This window comes from Lolium perenne, chromosome 2 (genome assembly GCF_019359855.2).
Source record: "Lolium perenne isolate Kyuss_39 chromosome 2, Kyuss_2.0, whole genome shotgun sequence".
NCBI classification, from domain to species: Eukaryota; Viridiplantae; Streptophyta; class Magnoliopsida; order Poales; family Poaceae; genus Lolium; species Lolium perenne.
In genome coordinates, this window is record NC_067245.2 from 316,285,168 (window position 1) to 316,304,970 (window position 19,803).

Below are 19,803 nucleotides of genomic sequence, written 5' to 3' on the forward strand. Positions count from 1 at the left end.
GGTATTTATCCAAGCATATTCATATATATGTCCAATGAAGATCTTCTCGTGCCTTTGTAAGTTCCAATGAGGGTTGAGAAAGACGGTGAAGGTAGGGTGCGTGCGTGTGAAGGTTTTAATGTTGCGTTCTTGAAAAAAATATCGCACCTAACAATGAAGACAGGGATGAGTGTACATGCATGTTTGTGAGCGAGCATCTGCGTTGCAGTGTTTACTACAAAAAAAAGAAGGCGGCCATATGAAAATAGGAGAGATGGGCATGGAAATGTAGAACATATGTACTTTCTCTATTTCTTTTGTACAAAAATAAACATGACGCGGACTGTTGGCTGACATGTGTTAATCAGCAAACACTCTTGAAGTACTCTTCTTTCTTATGGGCTTTCTTATACTACTTACACACTATCGTGACAGATACTTACTATCCTGACATACACAACTAAAAAAATTCCCAAATACACCCCCAAAAGACCATAATTTGGCCACGGAAATCCAATCGGCCGCGTAATTGGCCATCCACCGAATCGAAGGAACTACTAATCACAATATCCTCCTAATACGCTTCGCGTAGGTGCATCGAGGAGGCAGCGGTGATGAGCCCGTCGCCCGGGAGGTTCACTTTGGCCGGCGCCAGCTCCCAGGCGTCGAGCTTGGACACCTTGACGGCGCTGGTGCCGTTGTTGAACATGAAGAGGCGGCTGTTGGCCGTGGCCACATGCTCCGGATACGCCCGCGCCGTGATGACCGTCCGGCCGCCGCCGCCGTAGCTCTCCACCACCGAGTGGTCAACCTGTTGCAAGGATAGAACACATGTTAGCACTCGATTTTTTCAGTGCAGATAAGCATTTGAATCTATGCTGCGTTTGTGGCCAAGAGCTCACCAATGTCCTGAGCGATATGCTCCTCTCCTTCTCGATGTCGATGTCCACGAACCCTCCGTACGGCGGTTTGTACACGTCAGCTCTCGTAGTCGATCTGCCAAAGTTAATTTGCAGGATGATTGTTAGTGTGAGTATGATTTTTGTAACACCCCAAATTTCAATAAAAAGAAAGTTAGAGAATTTCCAGAGAGCAAAATTTCAAACCAACAAAAACTTTTCTTTGGCATATAGTACCATGCCTAGGACTTGTGCATTTGAGTGATATGCCATGATGATTGTTATTGTGTGTGTGTGCTCAACCCTAAAACCCTAAGGTGATCAGGTGAAGATCACCAACCAAATAAATCAAAGTGGGAGAAATTCCATAAAAGGCAAAACCCTAAAAAACCCTCACATAGGCCCTATGGCAATGTTATAAATTTTGACCCTAGACCACTTTGGTCTTCACCATTAGTTGTAATATGGTACTAAACCTTTACTACAACTTCTGGAATCAAAGAAAAACAAATCAAATGTTTTTCAAACTCAATTTGTGATCACATGTGATAATGGCCATTCCTGCCATTTTTAGCCTGATCACCACTTTGAGCCCTTGCCATTCCATTTTCTCAAACCAAATCTTGCTAACTCTTTGCACCATTTCAAAGCCAACATCAAGGTGAACAACTTTGATGAAGATCACCTTGCCAAAATCATCCTTGATCAATAACTATGCTCATGCAAAGTTGCAACTTTTAATTAAGTGGAACAATCTCCCACTTAGTGAACTTTGCAATATTTTGATTTTCTAAATTCCACCACCACCTCTCTTTGCCTCTGGTCATTTAGAACCAAACCAAACACACTTTTTCAAATTGGTCAACCTTTTGAACTAAATCAAATTTGGACAAAATTTGTGAAATACAAATAGGTAACTATTTGCCACTATTTAGAATAGTGACTCTACCCTCAACCCTAATGCTCCTAACTACTCTACCCTGTCCCCTTGTCCCCTCTCTTCATCACAACAGCACAGAAACCCTAGAGGAGCTAGCCAAGCATGGCATAGCCATGCCATGCCGGCCATGGCACACATGGTGCACTCTCCACCCTTCTCCTTCCCCTCAACCCTGGCCCCCATGTCTCTAAGCTTCCCCTTGCATCCCTGAAGCTGCCTAGCCCCACCATTGCCGGAGAGGAAGTCCCTAGGGCTGGCACACGTCGTGCCCAGAGCGCCCAGGGCCATGCCGAGGACGTCGTGCGCACGCCCGTGGACATGCCCTGGCCACGAGTCGCCTCGCCCGCACAACCTCGCCCTGGACCCCCTAGCTGCACGTTGAGCTTCGCCATCGCTTCACCAACCCACCAGACACGGCCCCGTGTCCTCGCGCCGCCTGTCGCCGTCGACCAGCTCGCCATTTTCCCGCGCCCGTGCCGCCAGTATTCGTCATCGCTCTCGCTCAGCAGCCTGTCCCCCACCTCGCTCTCTAGCTCGCTAGCACCGCCTCGGCCACACCTAGCTAGCGCCTACCTCGCCGACCCCCTTCCCTCGCCGGAGCCGCCGCTCTTCTGTCACCCTTGCCGCACCCCTCACGGCCAACTCGCCCCTATAAAAGGAGGACGATCCCGCCTCCATTTCTCACACAAATCGACCTCCCTCCTCTCTCTGACCCTTCTCCACCCCTCAATTTCACCCTCCATCGCCGGAGAAGCTCCAATCGCAAGATCACCTCCGCCGGAGCCGGTACCTCGACGCCGTTGATCCACGCTTCCCGCGCCTCGCCACTGCTACCAGGAGCTTCAGCACCATCGACAACGTCGCCTCGCACACCGCAGAGCCCCGCGGGAACCTCCGTCGTGCCGCCGACCCCCTACCTCCGCCGCGGCAGCAAGCCCCTCCCCTCAACGGAGACGACGAACCCCAGCCGCACGATCCCGTTCTAATCCGACGGCTCACGATCACCAGTACCGTTTCGGTAAGCCTCCGTCGCTGACATGCGGGCCCCGCTGTCAGTTGGGCCGCAGCGCTAGTTGGGCTGCCCCCTGGCATTTTAAATTTTCGGCCCACTTCTTTTCCCGCCTAGCCCATTTAGCTAAATTCAATTTTTCTTTTCAAACATTTTTCAATACTGAACCCCACTTTGAATTTCAATAGTTTCAAATCTACTGAACCAAAATTGATGAATTTTATACCGTTAGAAAGCTAGTGAAATTATTTACAGTATGCCACTGGTCCCATCTCAAAATTAGTTGTAGAATTAATCTGACAAAAAGAACAAGTCAGGGACTTTTGCACATTCAATTAAATCCTAAAAATCAACTAAAATAGATATTAAGTTAATTCCAATTCCAATAGCTCACTTTTGACTTACACTAGTTGTTTATGCAATAAAATGGTGTGGTCACTTTGCATGATCATGCCCTAGTTTAAATAAGGGACAATATGGCTATTTTAGACAAAAGATATTGTCCAAAACTATTAGGGAAATTGTATGAAGTCTTATACTTCACTTAAACCTTGTCTCAAATGAATTCATGTGATGTTTGGACCCCTGGTCTAAATTCTCCTATATGAATTATTTAGAGATTTAAATTAATTATAGTGTTATTTAAATAGTAAGAGGTGATCCACCTCATTTAAATCCTTTTCTCCAAGAATGATGATGAATGTTTGACCTGGGTCAATATAAGTTCATACATGATTGTTGGAGAAGATTAAATCTTAAGAAGTTTTCAATGAGAGGAATTATTTCTCAAGAACCCTGAGGAAACTATCATTTACATAGGCAGTGCAAAGAAGTGAATTCTTTTTAAATCCCACAACCCATGTACTTTAGTTAATTTATTTGTGTGTATAGAGTAGTTTGTGTGATATATGTGATGTATGGAATAGCCATTGGAACAGTTGAGTGATTATACTCGTATTTAAATTTAGACGCAAACACCGGAGAATACCCGGAGGAAGAAGATTGCTACCAGGAAGAGGAAGAGGAGAACTTTGACCACTACCAAGGCAAGCTAATATTCTTGCAAAATGCAAAGCTCTCATGAGCAAGGCATCCCCCCCATTTTCCCTTATGTTACGGATCTCATCCCAAGTTTTATTCTTGCAATCTTTTACTTTAAATTTTAAAGCTTGCTTTTATAGTTAACTTTGGTCTAAAGTTTAGAATGGTACAAGAGTATCAAACCTAGTCTAACTAAGTTAAAGAGTTAGTTAGCATCCCTCAGGATTAGTTGCTAGTGCTAAAGCCGCAACGTGATACGATAGGGGGGATTTTGTGAGACAAAGGATTTTAAAAACCTTGGAATGATGAGTCCTTCTATTGAAAGATTTTTGAAGGTGAATATGACCAAGAGAAGATAGTGATTTTTGATAAAAACTGATAGTGGTTTGGATGCGATACCTTTCCAATTTTTGAGTACCCCCACAATACCTGATTATGGGTAGGGCATAACTGGAAGTTTATGTATGTTAGTATGGGTTCCCTCTGAACAAGCATCATAGGGGTTATGCCGAGGCTGCCTCCGTTGTTGAGAAATGATGTGAATTGAGGTGACTTGTACGGCCAAGCCTGTGCGGTTCAGTGCCGACGGTGTGTCTTCACTGGGAGGCCAAGCTCATGGGGAGAGGTGCCTATACTAGGATATGTAAGTGAAAGGTTATGGTTGATGATCCGCGTACTGAGTTACGATGATTCAGGATTATTCCTGACGGATGTAATCAAATGTTGTGGCACAAGTGTGCAACCTCTGCAGAGTGTAAACCTATTCGAATAGCCGCGTCCACGGTTACGGACGGTTGGAAGGGCCATACAGTTTCCGGTATCAGATTTGGAAAAATGTGGGTGAAGTGGTGAATTGAATTGAAATCACCACTAGAATTGTGGGAATGACACTAATGCTTCCACTGGAGTCAAGTTTAGACAATTGAAGAGTTTTTGGGTTAATAAGTGTTTACGAAATAAAACTGGCTTTATGCAAATAAACCTAGAGCTTAGCACCCCATTATTACCACTGTTAGTACTTATCTTAATATTAGTTTGCGAGTACTTTAAAGTACTCACGGCTGTGTCCCTGGCTATTCAAATGGCCAGAGTATGAAGACGGACAGAACTACCAAGGAGATGACCAGCAGGACGCCTACGACAACTAGGAGTCTTCCGACGTCAGACGTTGGCCTGTGGACTAGGGAGTCCATTTCTATTTACGCTTCCGCTATGAACTGGTGTTTGTACGTTGATCAGTAGATCAACTATTTGTGTAATATGGATCATGTGATCTGAATTAGTAAGACAATATGGTTTGTAATGAATGATGACTATGATATTCGACTATTATGCCTCGCAACAACAATATTCCTGGGATTGCGATGAATGACATAATAGGCATCTGGACTTAAAAATCCGGGTGTTGACAAGTTGGTATCAGAGCCATTGTTTGACCTTAGGAGACCCTAGTTAGAATGGACGTCAGAAAAACTTAGTTTCAAAAATAAATAAAGTGAATATGTCTAGCAAAAATTATTCACTCTCTTTTCCTTGAGATCTTTTCAAAATGATAAGTCATGCTCTTCCTTAGGAATCTACATAAAATTTTGACACACTGGTTCTCTTCTCTAACTTACTCTCTCGTTTCCCTGACAGATGGAGCCACTCCGCCAGACCAAGTTTTACCAGCTGGGCAATGGCGGGAGTTTGGTGTTCGAGAGGGATTTGGACGCCCTGTCTGACCTTCTCGATCGCCCGCACCCGGAGTTTCACGGAGTTGAAGTCAACGACCAGCCAGGAGGGGAACTTCAGTGGGTTATCACCGCTGACCTGAGGGGCAAGATGGAGCCTCCTACCTCTGAGAGGATCCTCTTTTCCATCAGGGAAAGCAACTGGCTTGACGGACTCGCTCGTGCTCTGCAGGAAGCACTTGCCCGTCTGTGTGGACAGCACGTGACTGAGCTCCGAGAGACTCGCTTTGCTCACTTTGCCAGACATGATAGCATTGGAGGACCCATGGCACTGTCAGCACACCCCGTGCTGAGATATCACGTGGAGCATCTGGACTTTATGCTGCACGAGACTCAGAAGGAGCTGGACAACGCTCGCGTTTACGCCAACCAGACTCACCTCCACTTGGCTGAGCATGCTGATGCCCTCAAGATGCTGGCGAAGGACCGCAAGTCACTCCGCCAGCAGCGTGCCAAGAAGGATGCAACCATCGCACGCCTTCGCGCCAAGATAGTAACCCTGGAGGCAACTGTCAAGACCCAGGAGGACCAACTGAGGGAATTGGAAGAAGATGGGGAAGACATTCAGGGAGGAGAAGCCTTCATGAGTGATGATGAGGACTTTGAGGAAGACGAGAACACCGATGTGGAGGACTACGAGTTCCTGGAGACAGAGGAAGATGACTTCATCCCGATCGATGTGGATGATGAGGAGTAGTTGCACTTGATCACTTGAGTAGGTGTGAGTTTGTATCCCGTCCCTTGTATCGTAGCAGAGTAAATGGTTCTTAAAACCATGGGTGTGTTAGCTTGTACTATGTGATGTTGAATAAATGAATGTGTGTTAGTGTGTCATATCAAAATTCTTGAAGTTTTAAAATTCCGAACTTACCCAAAATAAGCCATAGAAAATTCCCTCTTATCTCATGATCTATCTCAAATGTTCAGATGGCCCGCAACAATAGCCAGGATGCTATGATGCAACTGCTGCAGACCCTGATGGCAGATCGAGAGAATGAAAGAGCTGAAAGACAAGCCAATTTAGCGGCACTGCAACAACTAGCCAACCTCAACGAAGGCCATGGACACCATGATCATCCAGGATCCAAACTCAAGAACTTCCAGAACACCAATCCCCCTGTTTTCAGCAAGACGGAAGAGCCACTCGATGCCGATGACTGGCTCCAGACAATGGAGAACAACTTAGAAGTAGCAGGAGTTGAAGCCACAGAGCAAGTCCTGTTCGCCACCCATTACCTAGCAGGACCAGCCCGAGCCTGGTGGACCAGCACCCGTGCCATGAATGCGGGGCAGATGATGACTTGGGCAGAATTCAAGCTCAAGTTCAGCAAGTATCACGTGCCCCCGGGTCTAATCAAGAAGATGAGAGATGAGTTCCGGGAACTCAAACAAGGCAGGATGTCAGTGGTAGAATACCGCGACAGGTTCCTTACCCTGTCAAGGTACGCCCCTGACGAGACTGACACCACCGAGAAGAGGAAAGAAAGATTTCTGAATGGGCTGCATGATGAGATGCAGACCGTACTAGTCAACATTCCCTTTGCCGACCTTGAAGCCCTAGTGGACTCCGCCATCCAGATGGAAGGAAAACTCCATCAAGCCAATGAGAACCGCAAACGCCGCATGATGCACCAGAGTGGGCCCAGCAATACCCCAAGGTATCGCCCAAACTCAAGCGGAGGTTTTGCCCCAAGAAACAACAAGCCGCAGGTGCAGAATTCACGTCCGAGTTTTCAGAACCGGAGTGGAGGAAACCCCAGGACAGGAGGCCACAACAACAACAACTACAACAACAACAACAACTTCAACCGCGCCCCAGCAAGAGCCCCCAACAATCACAACACCAACACCGCTCCAAGGACTGGGAGCAACGCTATCCCTGTCGCCCCCAAGGACAAGTCCACCATCACCTGTTATGAATGTGGAATCGTGGGTCATTACTCCAATGAGTGCCCCAAGAAGCTGGCCAAGACTGCCCCCAATGCCGCGGCACCTGCTCAGCAGCAACGCCGTGTCTCAACCGGAAGAAAATTCACCCCCAACAACCCCAATAACCGCAACGGCCGTCTCTTCCACATGAATGCTGAAGAAGCCCAGGAAGCACCAGATGTTGTACTGGGTATGTTTTCTGTTAACTCAGTACCTGCAAGAGTGTTGTTTGATTCGGGAGCATCGCATTCGTTTGTCACTGAAGATTTTGCATGCACTAGTAAAATCCAACCTATCAGTTTGAAGCATGTCATGATAGTTCAAATACCTGGGTCAACCACAAAGGCTAGAAAATTTTGCAAAGATGTGCCTATCAGAATGCATGAAGTAGATTTTTATGCAAATTTGATTGTTCTGGGAACCAAAGGTTTGGAAGTAGTACTGGGTATGGATTGGATGTCGAAACACCATGGATTGATTGACTGTGCAAAGAAGGCCATCACCATGACTAGTAGCACTGGTGTGTTAGTAGAGCACGTCTCTGAAAGGCTGCCTAGGAAGTTTACCTGCAACCAGAGTATAGCCAAGCCAACTCTGGATCAGATCAGGGTCGTTTGTCGTTACCCTGATGTATTTCCTGATGAATTACCTGGTATGCCCCCAGATCGGGATATCGAGTTCATCATCGAGTTAATCCCTGGAACCGGACCGATAGCCCAGAGAGCCTATAGCATGAACCCCGCAGAGTTAGTGGAGCTGAAGAAGCAATTGGATGATATGTTAGCCAAAGGTTTGATTCAACCAAGTGCATCACCCTGGAGATCCCCAGTCTTGTTTGTGGATAAGAAGGACGGTGCCACTCGTTTATGTACGGATTACCGTAAGCTTAACGATGTCACCATCAAGAATAAATACCCCTTGCCGAAAATAGAAGACCTGTTTGACCAGCTGGCCGGTGCCAGAGTTTTCTCTAAGATTGATCTTAGGACTGGTTATCATCAGTTGAAGATTCGTGCCACGGATATCCCCAAAACCGCCTTTACCACCAGATATGGATTGTATGAATACAATGTCATGTCGTTTGGATTAACCAATGCCCCAGCTTATTTCATGAACCTCATGAATAAGATCTTCATGAACTTTTTGGATAAGTTTGTCGTTGTCTTCATCGACGACATTCTTATCTACTCCAAATCTGAAGAAGAACATGAGCAACATTTGGAGATCATCCTAGAGACCCTTAGACAACATCAGTTGTATGCCAAGTTCAGCAAATGCGAGTTTTGGTTGAAGGAAGTAGGATTCCTGGGACATATCTTGTCTGCAGGAGGAATTGCCGTAGATCCCGCCAAGATCAAGACCGTTACAGAATGGAAAGCCCCAACCACTCAGACCGAAGTCCGTGCATTTCTTGGATTAGCCGGATATTATCGCAGATTTGTTGAAGGTTTTTCAAGCATAGCCAGGCCAATGACTCAACTATTGAAGAAGGACAAGAAGTTTGAATGGACTGATAAATGTGAAGAGAGTTTTCAGCAGCTCAAGGCAAGACTCACCACCGCCCCAATCCTGATCATGCCCGATATCACCAAGCCTTTTGATGTCTATTGTGACGCCTCCAAGATTGGTCTTGGATGTGTGTTGATGCAAGAAGGCAAAGTGATATCATATCTGTCAAGGCAACTGAAGCAGCATGAGCAGAACTATCCAACCCATGACTTAGAGCTTGCAGCCGTAGTCTTAGCACTAAAAGTTTGGCGTCATTACCTCATGGGTAATCGATGCGAGATTTATTCAGATCACAAGAGCCTGAAGTATATTTTCACACAGAAGGAGCTGAATATGAGGCAGAGGAGATGGATAGAATTAATCAAGGATTATGACATGGAAATTCACTACCACCCCGGCAAGGCCAATGTGGTAGCGGATGCCCTGAGTAGATTGCCGTGTCAGTTGAACTCCATGATAGCAGCAGAACAACCTAGCCTATACCAAGAATTTGAGCAGTTTAGACTGGAGCTAGTTAGTGAAGGATTCCTAGCCAGCATAGAGTTGCAGCCTACCTTGATTAGTCAGATCAAAGAAGCCCAGAAAGGAAATGCTAGCATCGATGGAATCAAGAGCCAGATAGCTGCAGGGAAGGCACCTGGATTCACTGAAGATGAAGCAGGAGTTCTTTGGTACAACGGGCGCCTGTGTGTGCCATCAGATTCAGACTTGAAGCAAGTCATACTGAGGGAAGCCCATGACACCCTTTACTCAATCCACCCCGGAGGTACCAAAATGTATCAAGATTTGAAGGAACAGTTTTGGTGGCATGGAATGAAGAGAGAAATCGGAAGCTACATTGCCAAGTGTGACATCTGTCAGAGAGTCAAGGCAGAACATCAGCGACCCGCAGGACTGCTACAGCCGCTGCAGATTCCAGAATGGAAGTGGGACTCGGTAGGAATGGATTTTATCACTGGTTTACCCAAATCTAGTAAAGGACATGATTCGATATGGGTAGTTGTCGATAGATTGACCAAGGTAGCCCATTTCATCCCTGTCAAGACCACATACCAAGGTCCAAGACTAGCTGAGTTATATATCTCCAGAGTAGTCGCCCTGCACGGAACCCCGAAGTCAATTGTGTCAGATAGAGGATCTCAATTCACCTCAAGATTCTGGCATAAAGTACATGAAGGATTAGGAACCCGACTGAATTTCAGCACTGCTTACCACCCGCAGACCGACGGACAGACAGAAAGAGTCAACCAGATACTCGAGGACATGTTAAGAGCCTGCGTACTGGAATATGGATCCAAGTGGGAAGACTGCCTGCCTTACGCAGAATTCTCGTACAACAATAGTTACCAAGCCAGCTTACAGATGGCCCCTTTTGAAGCCTTGTACGGAAGGAAGTGCCGTACTCCCCTGAATTGGTCAGAGGTCGGAGAGAGCCAAGTCTTTGGACCAGATGTTCTTCGTGAAGCCGAAGAGAAAGTTCACAAGATCCGCGAGTACCTCAAAACGGCGCAATCCAGACAGAAGAGCTACGCCGACAAGAGACGCCGAGAGATGACCTTTGAGATCGGAGATTTCGTCTATCTCAAGGTATCCCCCTTGAAAGGAATGCAGAGATTTCAACTGAAAGGAAAGCTCGCACCTCGATATGTCGGACCCTTCAAAGTTCTCAGTCGCCGAGGAGAAGTATCTTATCAACTAGAATTGCCGGAAGAAATGGCGGCTGTGCACGATGTGTTTCACATCTCACTTCTCCGGAAGTGCCTTGAAGTCCCTGAGAAGACCGAAGTATTCAAGAACATCGATCACCGATCGGTGGATATCAACAAGGACTTGACGTATCGCGAAGTGCCTATTCGCATTCTGGAAGAAGCTTATCGAACCACCCGCACCCGAAGCATCAAGTTTCTGAAGATCCAATGGAGCAATCATACCGAGGATGAAGCCACCTGGGAACGCGAAGACTTCATGAAGAAGGAGTACCCAGATCTCTTTAGTACCTAACTTTCTTTTCGATCTCGGGACGAGATCTTTTGTAAGGGGGAAGGGTTTGTAACACCCCAAATTTCAATAAAAAGAAAGTTAGAGAATTTCCAGAGAGCAAAATTTCAAACCAACAAAAACTTTTCTTTGGCATATAGTACCATGCCTAGGACTTGTGCATTTGAGTGATATGCCATGATGATTGTTATTGTGTGTGTGTGCTCAACCCTAAAACCCTAAGGTGATCAGGTGAAGATCACCAACCAAATAAATCAAAGTGGGAGAAATTCCATAAAAGGCAAAACCCTAAAAAACCCTCACATAGGCCCTATGGCAATGTTATAAATTTTGACCCTAGACCACTTTGGTCTTCACCATTAGTTGTAATATGGTACTAAACCTTTACTACAACTTCTGGAATCAAAGAAAAACAAATCAAATGTTTTTCAAACTCAATTTGTGATCACATGTGATAATGGCCATTCCTGCCATTTTTAGCCTGATCACCACTTTGAGCCCTTGCCATTCCATTTTCTCAAACCAAATCTTGCTAACTCTTTGCACCATTTCAAAGCCAACATCAAGGTGAACAACTTTGATGAAGATCACCTTGCCAAAATCATCCTTGATCAATAACTATGCTCATGCAAAGTTGCAACTTTTAATTAAGTGGAACAATCTCCCACTTAGTGAACTTTGCAATATTTTGATTTTCTAAATTCCACCACCACCTCTCTTTGCCTCTGGTCATTTAGAACCAAACCAAACACACTTTTTCAAATTGGTCAACCTTTTGAACTAAATCAAATTTGGACAAAATTTGTGAAATACAAATAGGTAACTATTTGCCACTATTTAGAATAGTGACTCTACCCTCAACCCTAATGCTCCTAACTACTCTACCCTGTCCCCTTGTCCCCTCTCTTCATCACAACAGCACAGAAACCCTAGAGGAGCTAGCCAAGCATGGCATAGCCATGCCATGCCGGCCATGGCACACATGGTGCACTCTCCACCCTTCTCCTTCCCCTCAACCCTGGCCCCCATGTCTCTGAGCTTCCCCTTGCATCCCTGAAGCTGCCTAGCCCCACCATTGCCGGAGAGGAAGTCCCTAGGGCTGGCACACGTCGTGCCCAGAGCGCCCAGGGCCATGCCGAGGACGTCGTGCGCACGCCCGTGGACATGCCCTGGCCACGAGTCGCCTCGCCCGCACAACCTCGCCCTGGACCCCCTAGCTGCACGTTGAGCTTCGCCATCGCTTCACCAACCCACCAGACACGGCCCCGTGTCCTCGCGCCGCCTGTCGCCGTCGACCAGCTCGCCATTTTCCCGCGCCCGTGCCGCCAGTATTCGTCATCGCTCTCGCTCAGCAGCCTGTCCCCTACCTCGCTCTCTAGCTCGCTAGCACCGCCTCGGCCACACCTAGCTAGCGCCTACCTCGCCGACCCCCTTCCCTCGCCGGAGCCGCCGCTCTTCTGTCACCCTTGCCGCACCCCTCACGGCCAACTCGCCCCTATAAAAGGAGGACGATCCCGCCTCCATTTCTCACACAAATCGACCTCCCTCCTCTCTCTGACCCTTCTCCACCCCTCAATTTCACCCTCCATCGCCGGAGAAGCTCCAATCGCAAGATCACCTCCGCCGGAGCCGGTACCTCGACGCCGTTGATCCACGCTTCCCCGCGCCTCGCCACTGCTACCAGGAGCTTCAGCACCATCGACAACGTCGCCTCGCACACCGCAGAGCCCCGCGGGAACCTCCGTCGTGCCGCCGACCCCCTACCTCCGCCGCGGCAGCAAGCCCCTCCCCTCAACGGAGACGACGAACCCCAGCCGCACGATCCCGTTCTAATCCGACGACTCACGATCACCAGTACCGTTTCGGTAAGCCTCCGTCGCTGACATGCGGGCCCCGCTGTCAGTTGGGCCGCAGCGCTAGTTGGGCTGCCCCCTGGCATTTTAAATTTTCGGCCCACTTCTTTTCCCGCCTAGCCCATTTAGCTAAATTCAATTTTTCTTTTCAAACATTTTTCAATACTGAACCCCACTTTGAATTTCAATAGTTTCAAATCTACTGAACCAAAATTGATGAATTTTATACCGTTAGAAAGCTAGTGAAATTATTTACAGTATGCCACTGGTCCCATCTCAAAATTAGTTGTAGAATTAATCTGACAAAAAGAACAAGTCAGGGACTTTTGCACATTCAATTAAATCCTAAAAATCAACTAAAATAGATATTAAGTTAATTCCAATTCCAATAGCTCACTTTTGACTTACACTAGTTGTTTATGCAATAAAATGGTGTGGTCACTTTGCATGATCATGCCCTAGTTTAAATAAGGGACAATATGGCTATTTTAGACAAAAGATATTGTCCAAAACTATTAGGGAAATTGTATGAAGTCTTATACTTCACTTAAACCTTGTCTCAAATGAATTCATGTGATGTTTGGACCCCTGGTCTAAATTCTCCTATATGAATTATTTAGAGATTTAAATTAATTATAGTGTTATTTAAATAGTAAGAGGTGATCCACCTCATTTAAATCCTTTTCTCCAAGAATGATGATGAATGTTTGACCTGGGTCAATATAAGTTCATACATGATTGTTGGAGAAGATTAAATCTTAAGAAGTTTTCAATGAGAGGAATTATTTCTCAAGAACCCTGAGGAAACTATCATTTACATAGGCAGTGCAAAGAAGTGAATTCTTTTTAAATCCCACAACCCATGTACTTTAGTTAATTTATTTGTGTGTATAGAGTAGTTTGTGTGATATATGTGATGTATGGAATAGCCATTGGAACAGTTGAGTGATTATACTCGTATTTAAATTTAGACGCAAACACCGGAGAATACCCGGAGGAAGAAGATTGCTACCAGGAAGAGGAAGAGGAGAACTTTGACCACTACCAAGGCAAGCTAATATTCTTGCAAAATGCAAAGCTCTCATGAGCAAGGCATCCCCCCCATTTTCCCTTATGTTACGGATCTCATCCCAAGTTTTATTCTTGCAATCTTTTACTTTAAATTTTAAAGCTTGCTTTTATAGTTAACTTTGGTCTAAAGTTTAGAATGGTACAAGAGTATCAAACCTAGTCTAACTAAGTTAAAGAGTTAGTTAGCATCCCTCAGGATTAGTTGCTAGTGCTAAAGCCGCAACGTGATACGATAGGGGGGATTTTGTGAGACAAAGGATTTTAAAAACCTTGTAATGATGAGTCATTCTATTGAAAGATTTTTGAAGGTGAATATGACCAAGAGAAGATAGTGATTTTTGATAAAAACTGATAGTGGTTTGGATGCGATACCTTTCCAATTTTTGAGTACCCCCACAATACCTGATTATGGGTAGGGCATAACTGGAAGTTTATGTATGTTAGTATGGGTTCCCTCTGAACAAGCATCATAGGGGTTATGCCGAGGCTGCCTCCGTTGTTGAGAAATGATGTGAATTGAGGTGACTTGTACGGCCAAGCCCTGTGCAGTTCCCAGGCTGACGGTGTGTCTTCATTGGGAGGCCAAGCTCATGGGGAGAGGTGCCTATACTAGGATATGTAAGTGAAAGGTTATGGTTGATGATCCGCGTACTGAGTTACGATGATTCAGGATTATTCCTGACGGATGTAATCAAATGTTGTGGCACAAGTGTGCAACCTCTGCAGAGTGTAAACCTATTCGAATAGCCGCGTCCACGGTTACGGACGGTTGGAAGGGCCATACAGTTTCCGGTATCAGATTTGGAAAAATGTGGGTGAAGTGGTGAATTGAATTGAAATCACCACTAGAATTGTGGGAATGACACTAATGCTTCCACTGGAGTCAAGTTTAGACAATTGAAGAGTTTTTGGGTTAATAAGTGTTTACGAAATAAAACTGGCTTTATGCAAATAAACCTAGAGCTTAGCACCCCATTATTACCACTGTTAGTACTTATCTTAATATTAGTTTGGGAGTACTTTAAAGTACTCACGGCTGTGTCCCTGGCTATTCAAATGGCCAGAGTATGAAGACGGACAGAACTACCAAGGAGATGACCAGCAGGACGCCTACGACAACTAGGAGTCTTCCGATGTCAGACGTTGGCCTGTGGACTAGGGAGTCCATTTCTATTTACGCTTCCGCTATGAACTGGTGTTTGTACGTTGATCAGTAGATCAACTATTTGTGTAATATGGATCATGTGATCTGAATTAGTAAGACAATATGGTTTGTAATGAATGATGACTATGATATTCGACTATTATGCCTCGCAACAACAATATTCCTGGGATTGCGATGAATGACATAATAGGCATCTGGACTTAAAAATCCGGGTGTTGACAATTTTGCTATCACCGCGCATGCCTATATGTTCAGAACTGAGAGAGCTCTATTTTTTTATGTACCTTCTGAGGTCGGTGCACATGAGAACCTTGTACTTGCCATCGTGCCTGAACACTCTGAAGAAGACGGAGGTGTGCTCCTGCAGGTCGCCGGACGCCAGGACGATCGGCCCGTTCGCGCCGCCGAGCACCGACGCGCCCTTCTCGCCGCACAGCCTCTGCGGGTCCAGCAGCTGGTTGGGCTCGAGGTTTTCGGCGCCCTCCAGGGACGGAACCTCGAAGACCACCTCCACATCCGCCTGCGTGCCGGTGACGCCGATGATCTCGTTCATTCCGCCGGCGTTCATCTCCGCTCCCAGCAGCCCGACCCGCGTCTTCCTCAGCGTCTCGATCTCCTCGATCGGCCACTGCAGTAGCTGCTTCCCGTCGTCGGAAAGCCAAATCCTCCTCGGGACCGTCTGCACGCCGGCCCAACCCCTGGCGATGTAGTCTGGCTCGGGGTCGGACTCGTTGGCCCAGCTCCAGAGCACGCGCCGGTTCTTTCCGGTGTCGTAGAAGGACTTGGACGCGTAGACGTGCCCATAGTCGAAGCGATGCCATGTCCGGCAGTCGTTGTCTGCCCCCACCGGCGAGAAGGTGTCCGCGGCGTCGTCGTACCTCCCCAGCACGTAGTAGTCGCTGAGCGTGACCATCACGCTCTGCTTCAGCACGTAACTCGCGGCCGCACCGTTGGAGGGCGTGTAGTCGAGTCCGTTATGGTCACCGGGGCCCGCCACAGGGAAGAGGTCCGGGCACTCCACCATGCCGGCGTCCCCCGACGAGTAGAGCGGCTCGGCGTTGCGCTCCCACTGCCGGAAGTCCTTGCTACGGTAGACCAGCGTGGACCCGGTGCCATCATAAAAGCCGGCGGAGACGGCGACGCGCCAGAGGCCGTCGCGGCCGATCCACGCCGTGGAGGGGTCCCGGAAGTTGTCGTGCACGACGTCCTCGGGGAGCGGGATGACGGGGTTGTAGCTGGGCTTCACCCACTCGCGGAGGAGCGGGTCGGAGGCGTTCTTGGGGAAGGCGACGTTCTGGACCTGGTTGTTGTTGGCGTCGATGCCGGTGTAGAGGAAGACCGGGGTGCCGTCGGCGAGGAAGGTGGCGGAGCCAGACCAGCAGCCGTTGATGTCGAAGGAGGAGTCCGGGTCCATGGCGTTGTCGAGGGCGGACCAGTTTATGAGGTCGACGGAGACGGAGTGACCCCAGGAGAGGTTGCCGTTGCCCCAGGTGGCCCGGTACGGGTTATGCTGGTAGAAGAAGTGGTACACGCCCTTGTAATACATCGGCCCTGTACATTCACAAGAAAAACAAACCGTCAGTTCACTTTAAACGGAAGACTCGAAATAATCAGCTACAAGTTACACGAAGAGTTACAACATAACACACTAAATAACCGTTAACGTTCACTCTGTTCTAGTGCTCTGCTTTTGCAGACAGTGATCTGTTCTTTTAACCACAGCTTCAGTGTCCTCTAACTTCTTAAAAAAAAACTGCACTCTTTCATGGCAAATGTAGTTGTTACAATTACGGCACGTTCGATCACTACCGGCAAAGGGGGGTTGTAGGGATGTTACACATGAGATGTCTCATCTTACTCAACATTCACAGTGTGTAGAATTTTGGGAGATACGTTTCGTCTCTTATTTGGTTGGTGAAAACTTGTGAGATATTAACTAAGAGATGACAGCATAAATTTGAACAGAGTGGTCAAAATGTTTAAAGTTCAAGTATAGTACTAGTCTGACGCAGAAAGTGACTTTGTCAATCAAATCTATTAGTCCGTTTTTTGTCAGACTAAATGACTAAATCGTTACCACGTTTCTATCTGTCTGAAAACCAAAGTATAACTTCCTTAGGTCTCAGGGAAGAAAAGTATATCTAACTTTAATCAACTGAGATCAGGAGATAGAAACAATTCAGATGTCCTTTCTGAGCAAACTTTTAAGCAAAAAGATACGTTGCCACTTTGCCCACGGTAGCGACTAAATGGATCACTTGGAGGCGACACTTTGGACGGAAAGACAGGAGACAAGCAACACTTGGATGCAGAAACGGGAGCAAGCAACGCTTGGACGCGACCGCACCAACCGAACCGCCGTATCGCTGCGGGCCACACAAGGCGAGCACCGGCCATTTCCCCTCGCTTTCCCTACCATCCACGGATGGATAAGCGTAACCGCAAAATCCTGTAGTGTTCGCTGATGGCGACGTCCGATAATTCATTCCAGGTAGAATTTCAGACGGCCGGGAAACTAAGAAAAAATGGAGCACTTGTTTGGAGGGAAGAGTTGTACAGATTTTACCAACAGCTCATGCTAGGCTAGGCATGTGCGTGTAAACTTGGTGTGACTTGCCAATCAAATAGGTTAATATATTCTAACCAAAGTCTAACTTGCGTCTTGGAGATGAAGAGTATAGCTTTAATCAACCTACCAGGAGATAGAAGAAACTAAGAAAAATCCAACACATGTTTGGAGAAAAGAGTTTTACAACTGTTACTCGCACAATGGCGGGGAAGGCATGCCTTACCTTGGCCCTCTCGTTATTTAGAGAACGCAACAGAGAAAAAGTTGGTGTAGGTATGATCTCCTAGTGTATTGTCATCCCTAACAATTAATAAAACCGAATTAACTTTTTAGTAAGAAAATGATTTGCTAAGGGAATATATATGGTATAACAGAGAAAATAGTCTTGTCTTACTATCTCTATCCCATATTATAAGAATATTTTTGATAGAGAAATAAGCCTATCCAAAAACTTTTATAATATGGGACAGATTTAGTACTTTTTTTTAAAGATCATTCTTTAGTAAAGGGAAGACAACTTCTTTTTTTCTGGTTTTACCGTCCGAGATTGTTCAAAGAAAATTGAAAGTTAGTCCAAAATTTATCAAAACCATTTAAATTTTGAGAAAGTTATCAAATACTTGTTAGCTAGCCCAAAGTCTAACTTCCGTCTTGCCTAAGCTGCTGTTACTTGTCTAAACTTGTAAAAACATGGGGGCGTGAGGCGAGGAGGTCACGTCAAGTAGAGGACGTGCGGCCACATCACCATCTATCTATGGATAATTCAACAGGAAGTAAATCTATCCGCGGATAATAAACACAGTAAAGCGCGTCCGAAGTTCACCGATGGCGACGTCCCATAATTCCGGGATAATCATCCAAGATTCACACGGGAAATCTAAAAGTCCAATTTAGCAAAGCAGGTTAATCAGAGGGAAGCGCGCGTGCCATTCGGATCTGCATCAAGAGGGGAGGAGGCCGCCAATGAATCCAGCCGCGCGCGATCGACGGATGCACACACAAGAGAATATCCCGGTTAGTCGAATGAATGAATGGATAATACGCAGCTGGGCGGAGAATGGAGAAGCGTGAAAATCCTACCGTTCTGCCAGTTGTTGGCGGGCTGGAAGTGGTAGGCGGTCCGGTAGCTGTCATGGACGGCGGCGGCGTTGCTCTCCGGCGCGGGGTCGGAGAGCCATCGGACGGCGGCGGACGGGGAGAGGAGAAGGCAGAGATGCACGGCGACGGCCGCGCACGCGGCGAGACAGAGCCCCGCCATGGCAACCAACCAAGTTGGCAACAATCAACAGAGACTAGACGAGGGCCAAGTGGACAGGCAAACGGCTGGGTGGGTTGCTCTGCCTCTCCCGCCTCGCCTCGGGGTGCATTTAGGCTGGTGCCAACGCAGGCGAGAGAGGAGGCGCTACCGCCCGAGGGGGGGCGAGAGCTAGGCGAGAGAGGGGCGAGAGGGCAGCGCGGGGCGGTGGCGCGGGCGCCCGGCGCTATCGCCCGCTACCGCCCGGCTACCGCCGCCATGGCGAAGCGAGCGAGGCGATAGGCGGGCGAGAGGCGGGGCGGCGCGCTGGCAGCACGGGGCGAGAGGGCGGGCGAGAGAGCGGGCGTAACGGCTAGCTGACGTGGCGCGATCTGATTCGTCCACGTCAGCTAGCCGTTGGGGTAGCCGTTGCTGGTTCAAAAAAATCGAAAAAATGCCAAAAAACCCCAAAATTTCATCCCACCCCCTATAAATAACCCCCATATGGTTTCACTCACTCCACACCCATTTCATCTCATTCATCTCCTTCACTCTCTCAAATCTTCTCCACCATGTCCGGTTGGACTCCAGATATGACCTCGTTCACGGATCTCTTGCAGCCCGACGGGTCACCAGTACACCTAGATGATGTCTCTCCGACACATCGTCGCTCCAATGTCGGTTCTTCGCCGCTTTCCCGAGTTTTATACTCCTCCGGCGCACCACCTCCGGGGCCATATGGGCCATACGCTCCACCTCCGGCGCCATATGGTTCATACCCTCCGCCTCCGTATCCATACCCCCCACCTCCACATGCTCCACTTACAGGTAGCGGGAGTGAGACTGTACCTCCTTACCCATATGGTTGATACGC

At 47.4% G+C, this 19,803-nt stretch overlaps 1 protein-coding gene across 2 annotated transcripts; it reads right to left on the minus strand.

Annotated features, from left to right (window-relative positions):
* Window positions 1-262: 262 nt before the first annotated feature.
* Window positions 263-19,038, minus strand: LOC127336743 (beta-fructofuranosidase, insoluble isoenzyme 7). 2 transcript variants are annotated; one of them, XM_051363588.2, is made up of 5 exons: window positions 18,776-19,038; window positions 18,623-18,631; window positions 15,411-16,677; window positions 882-975; window positions 263-790 (listed from the first exon to the last, which is right to left on the minus strand). In XM_051363588.2, the coding sequence occupies exons 1-5, from the start codon at window positions 18,951-18,953 to the stop codon at window positions 554-556; spliced, it is 1,785 nt and encodes a 594-aa protein (XP_051219548.1). In that variant the 5' UTR covers window positions 18,954-19,038; the 3' UTR covers window positions 263-553. The 2 variants fall into 2 exon arrangements, with proteins under 2 accessions (XP_051219548.1, XP_071682901.1); XM_071826800.1 differs by lacking the exons at window positions 18,623-18,631; window positions 18,776-19,038 and adding an exon at window positions 17,919-18,576.
* Between the last annotated feature and the right edge of the window lie 765 nt (window positions 19,039-19,803).

Coding starts and splice junctions, on each gene's coding strand:
- LOC127336743 (XM_051363588.2), bottom strand. CDS start 18,953: ATGGCGGGGCTCTGTCTCGCCGCGTGCGCGGCCGTCGCCGTGCATCTC. Junction 976..15,410: donor ATGTGCACCGACCTCAGAAG/GTACATAAAAAA, acceptor TAACTTTGGCAG/ATCGACTACGAGAGCTGACG. Junction 791..881: donor GCATATCGCTCAGGACATTG/GTGAGCTCTTGG, acceptor TCCTTGCAACAG/GTTGACCACTCGGTGGTGGA.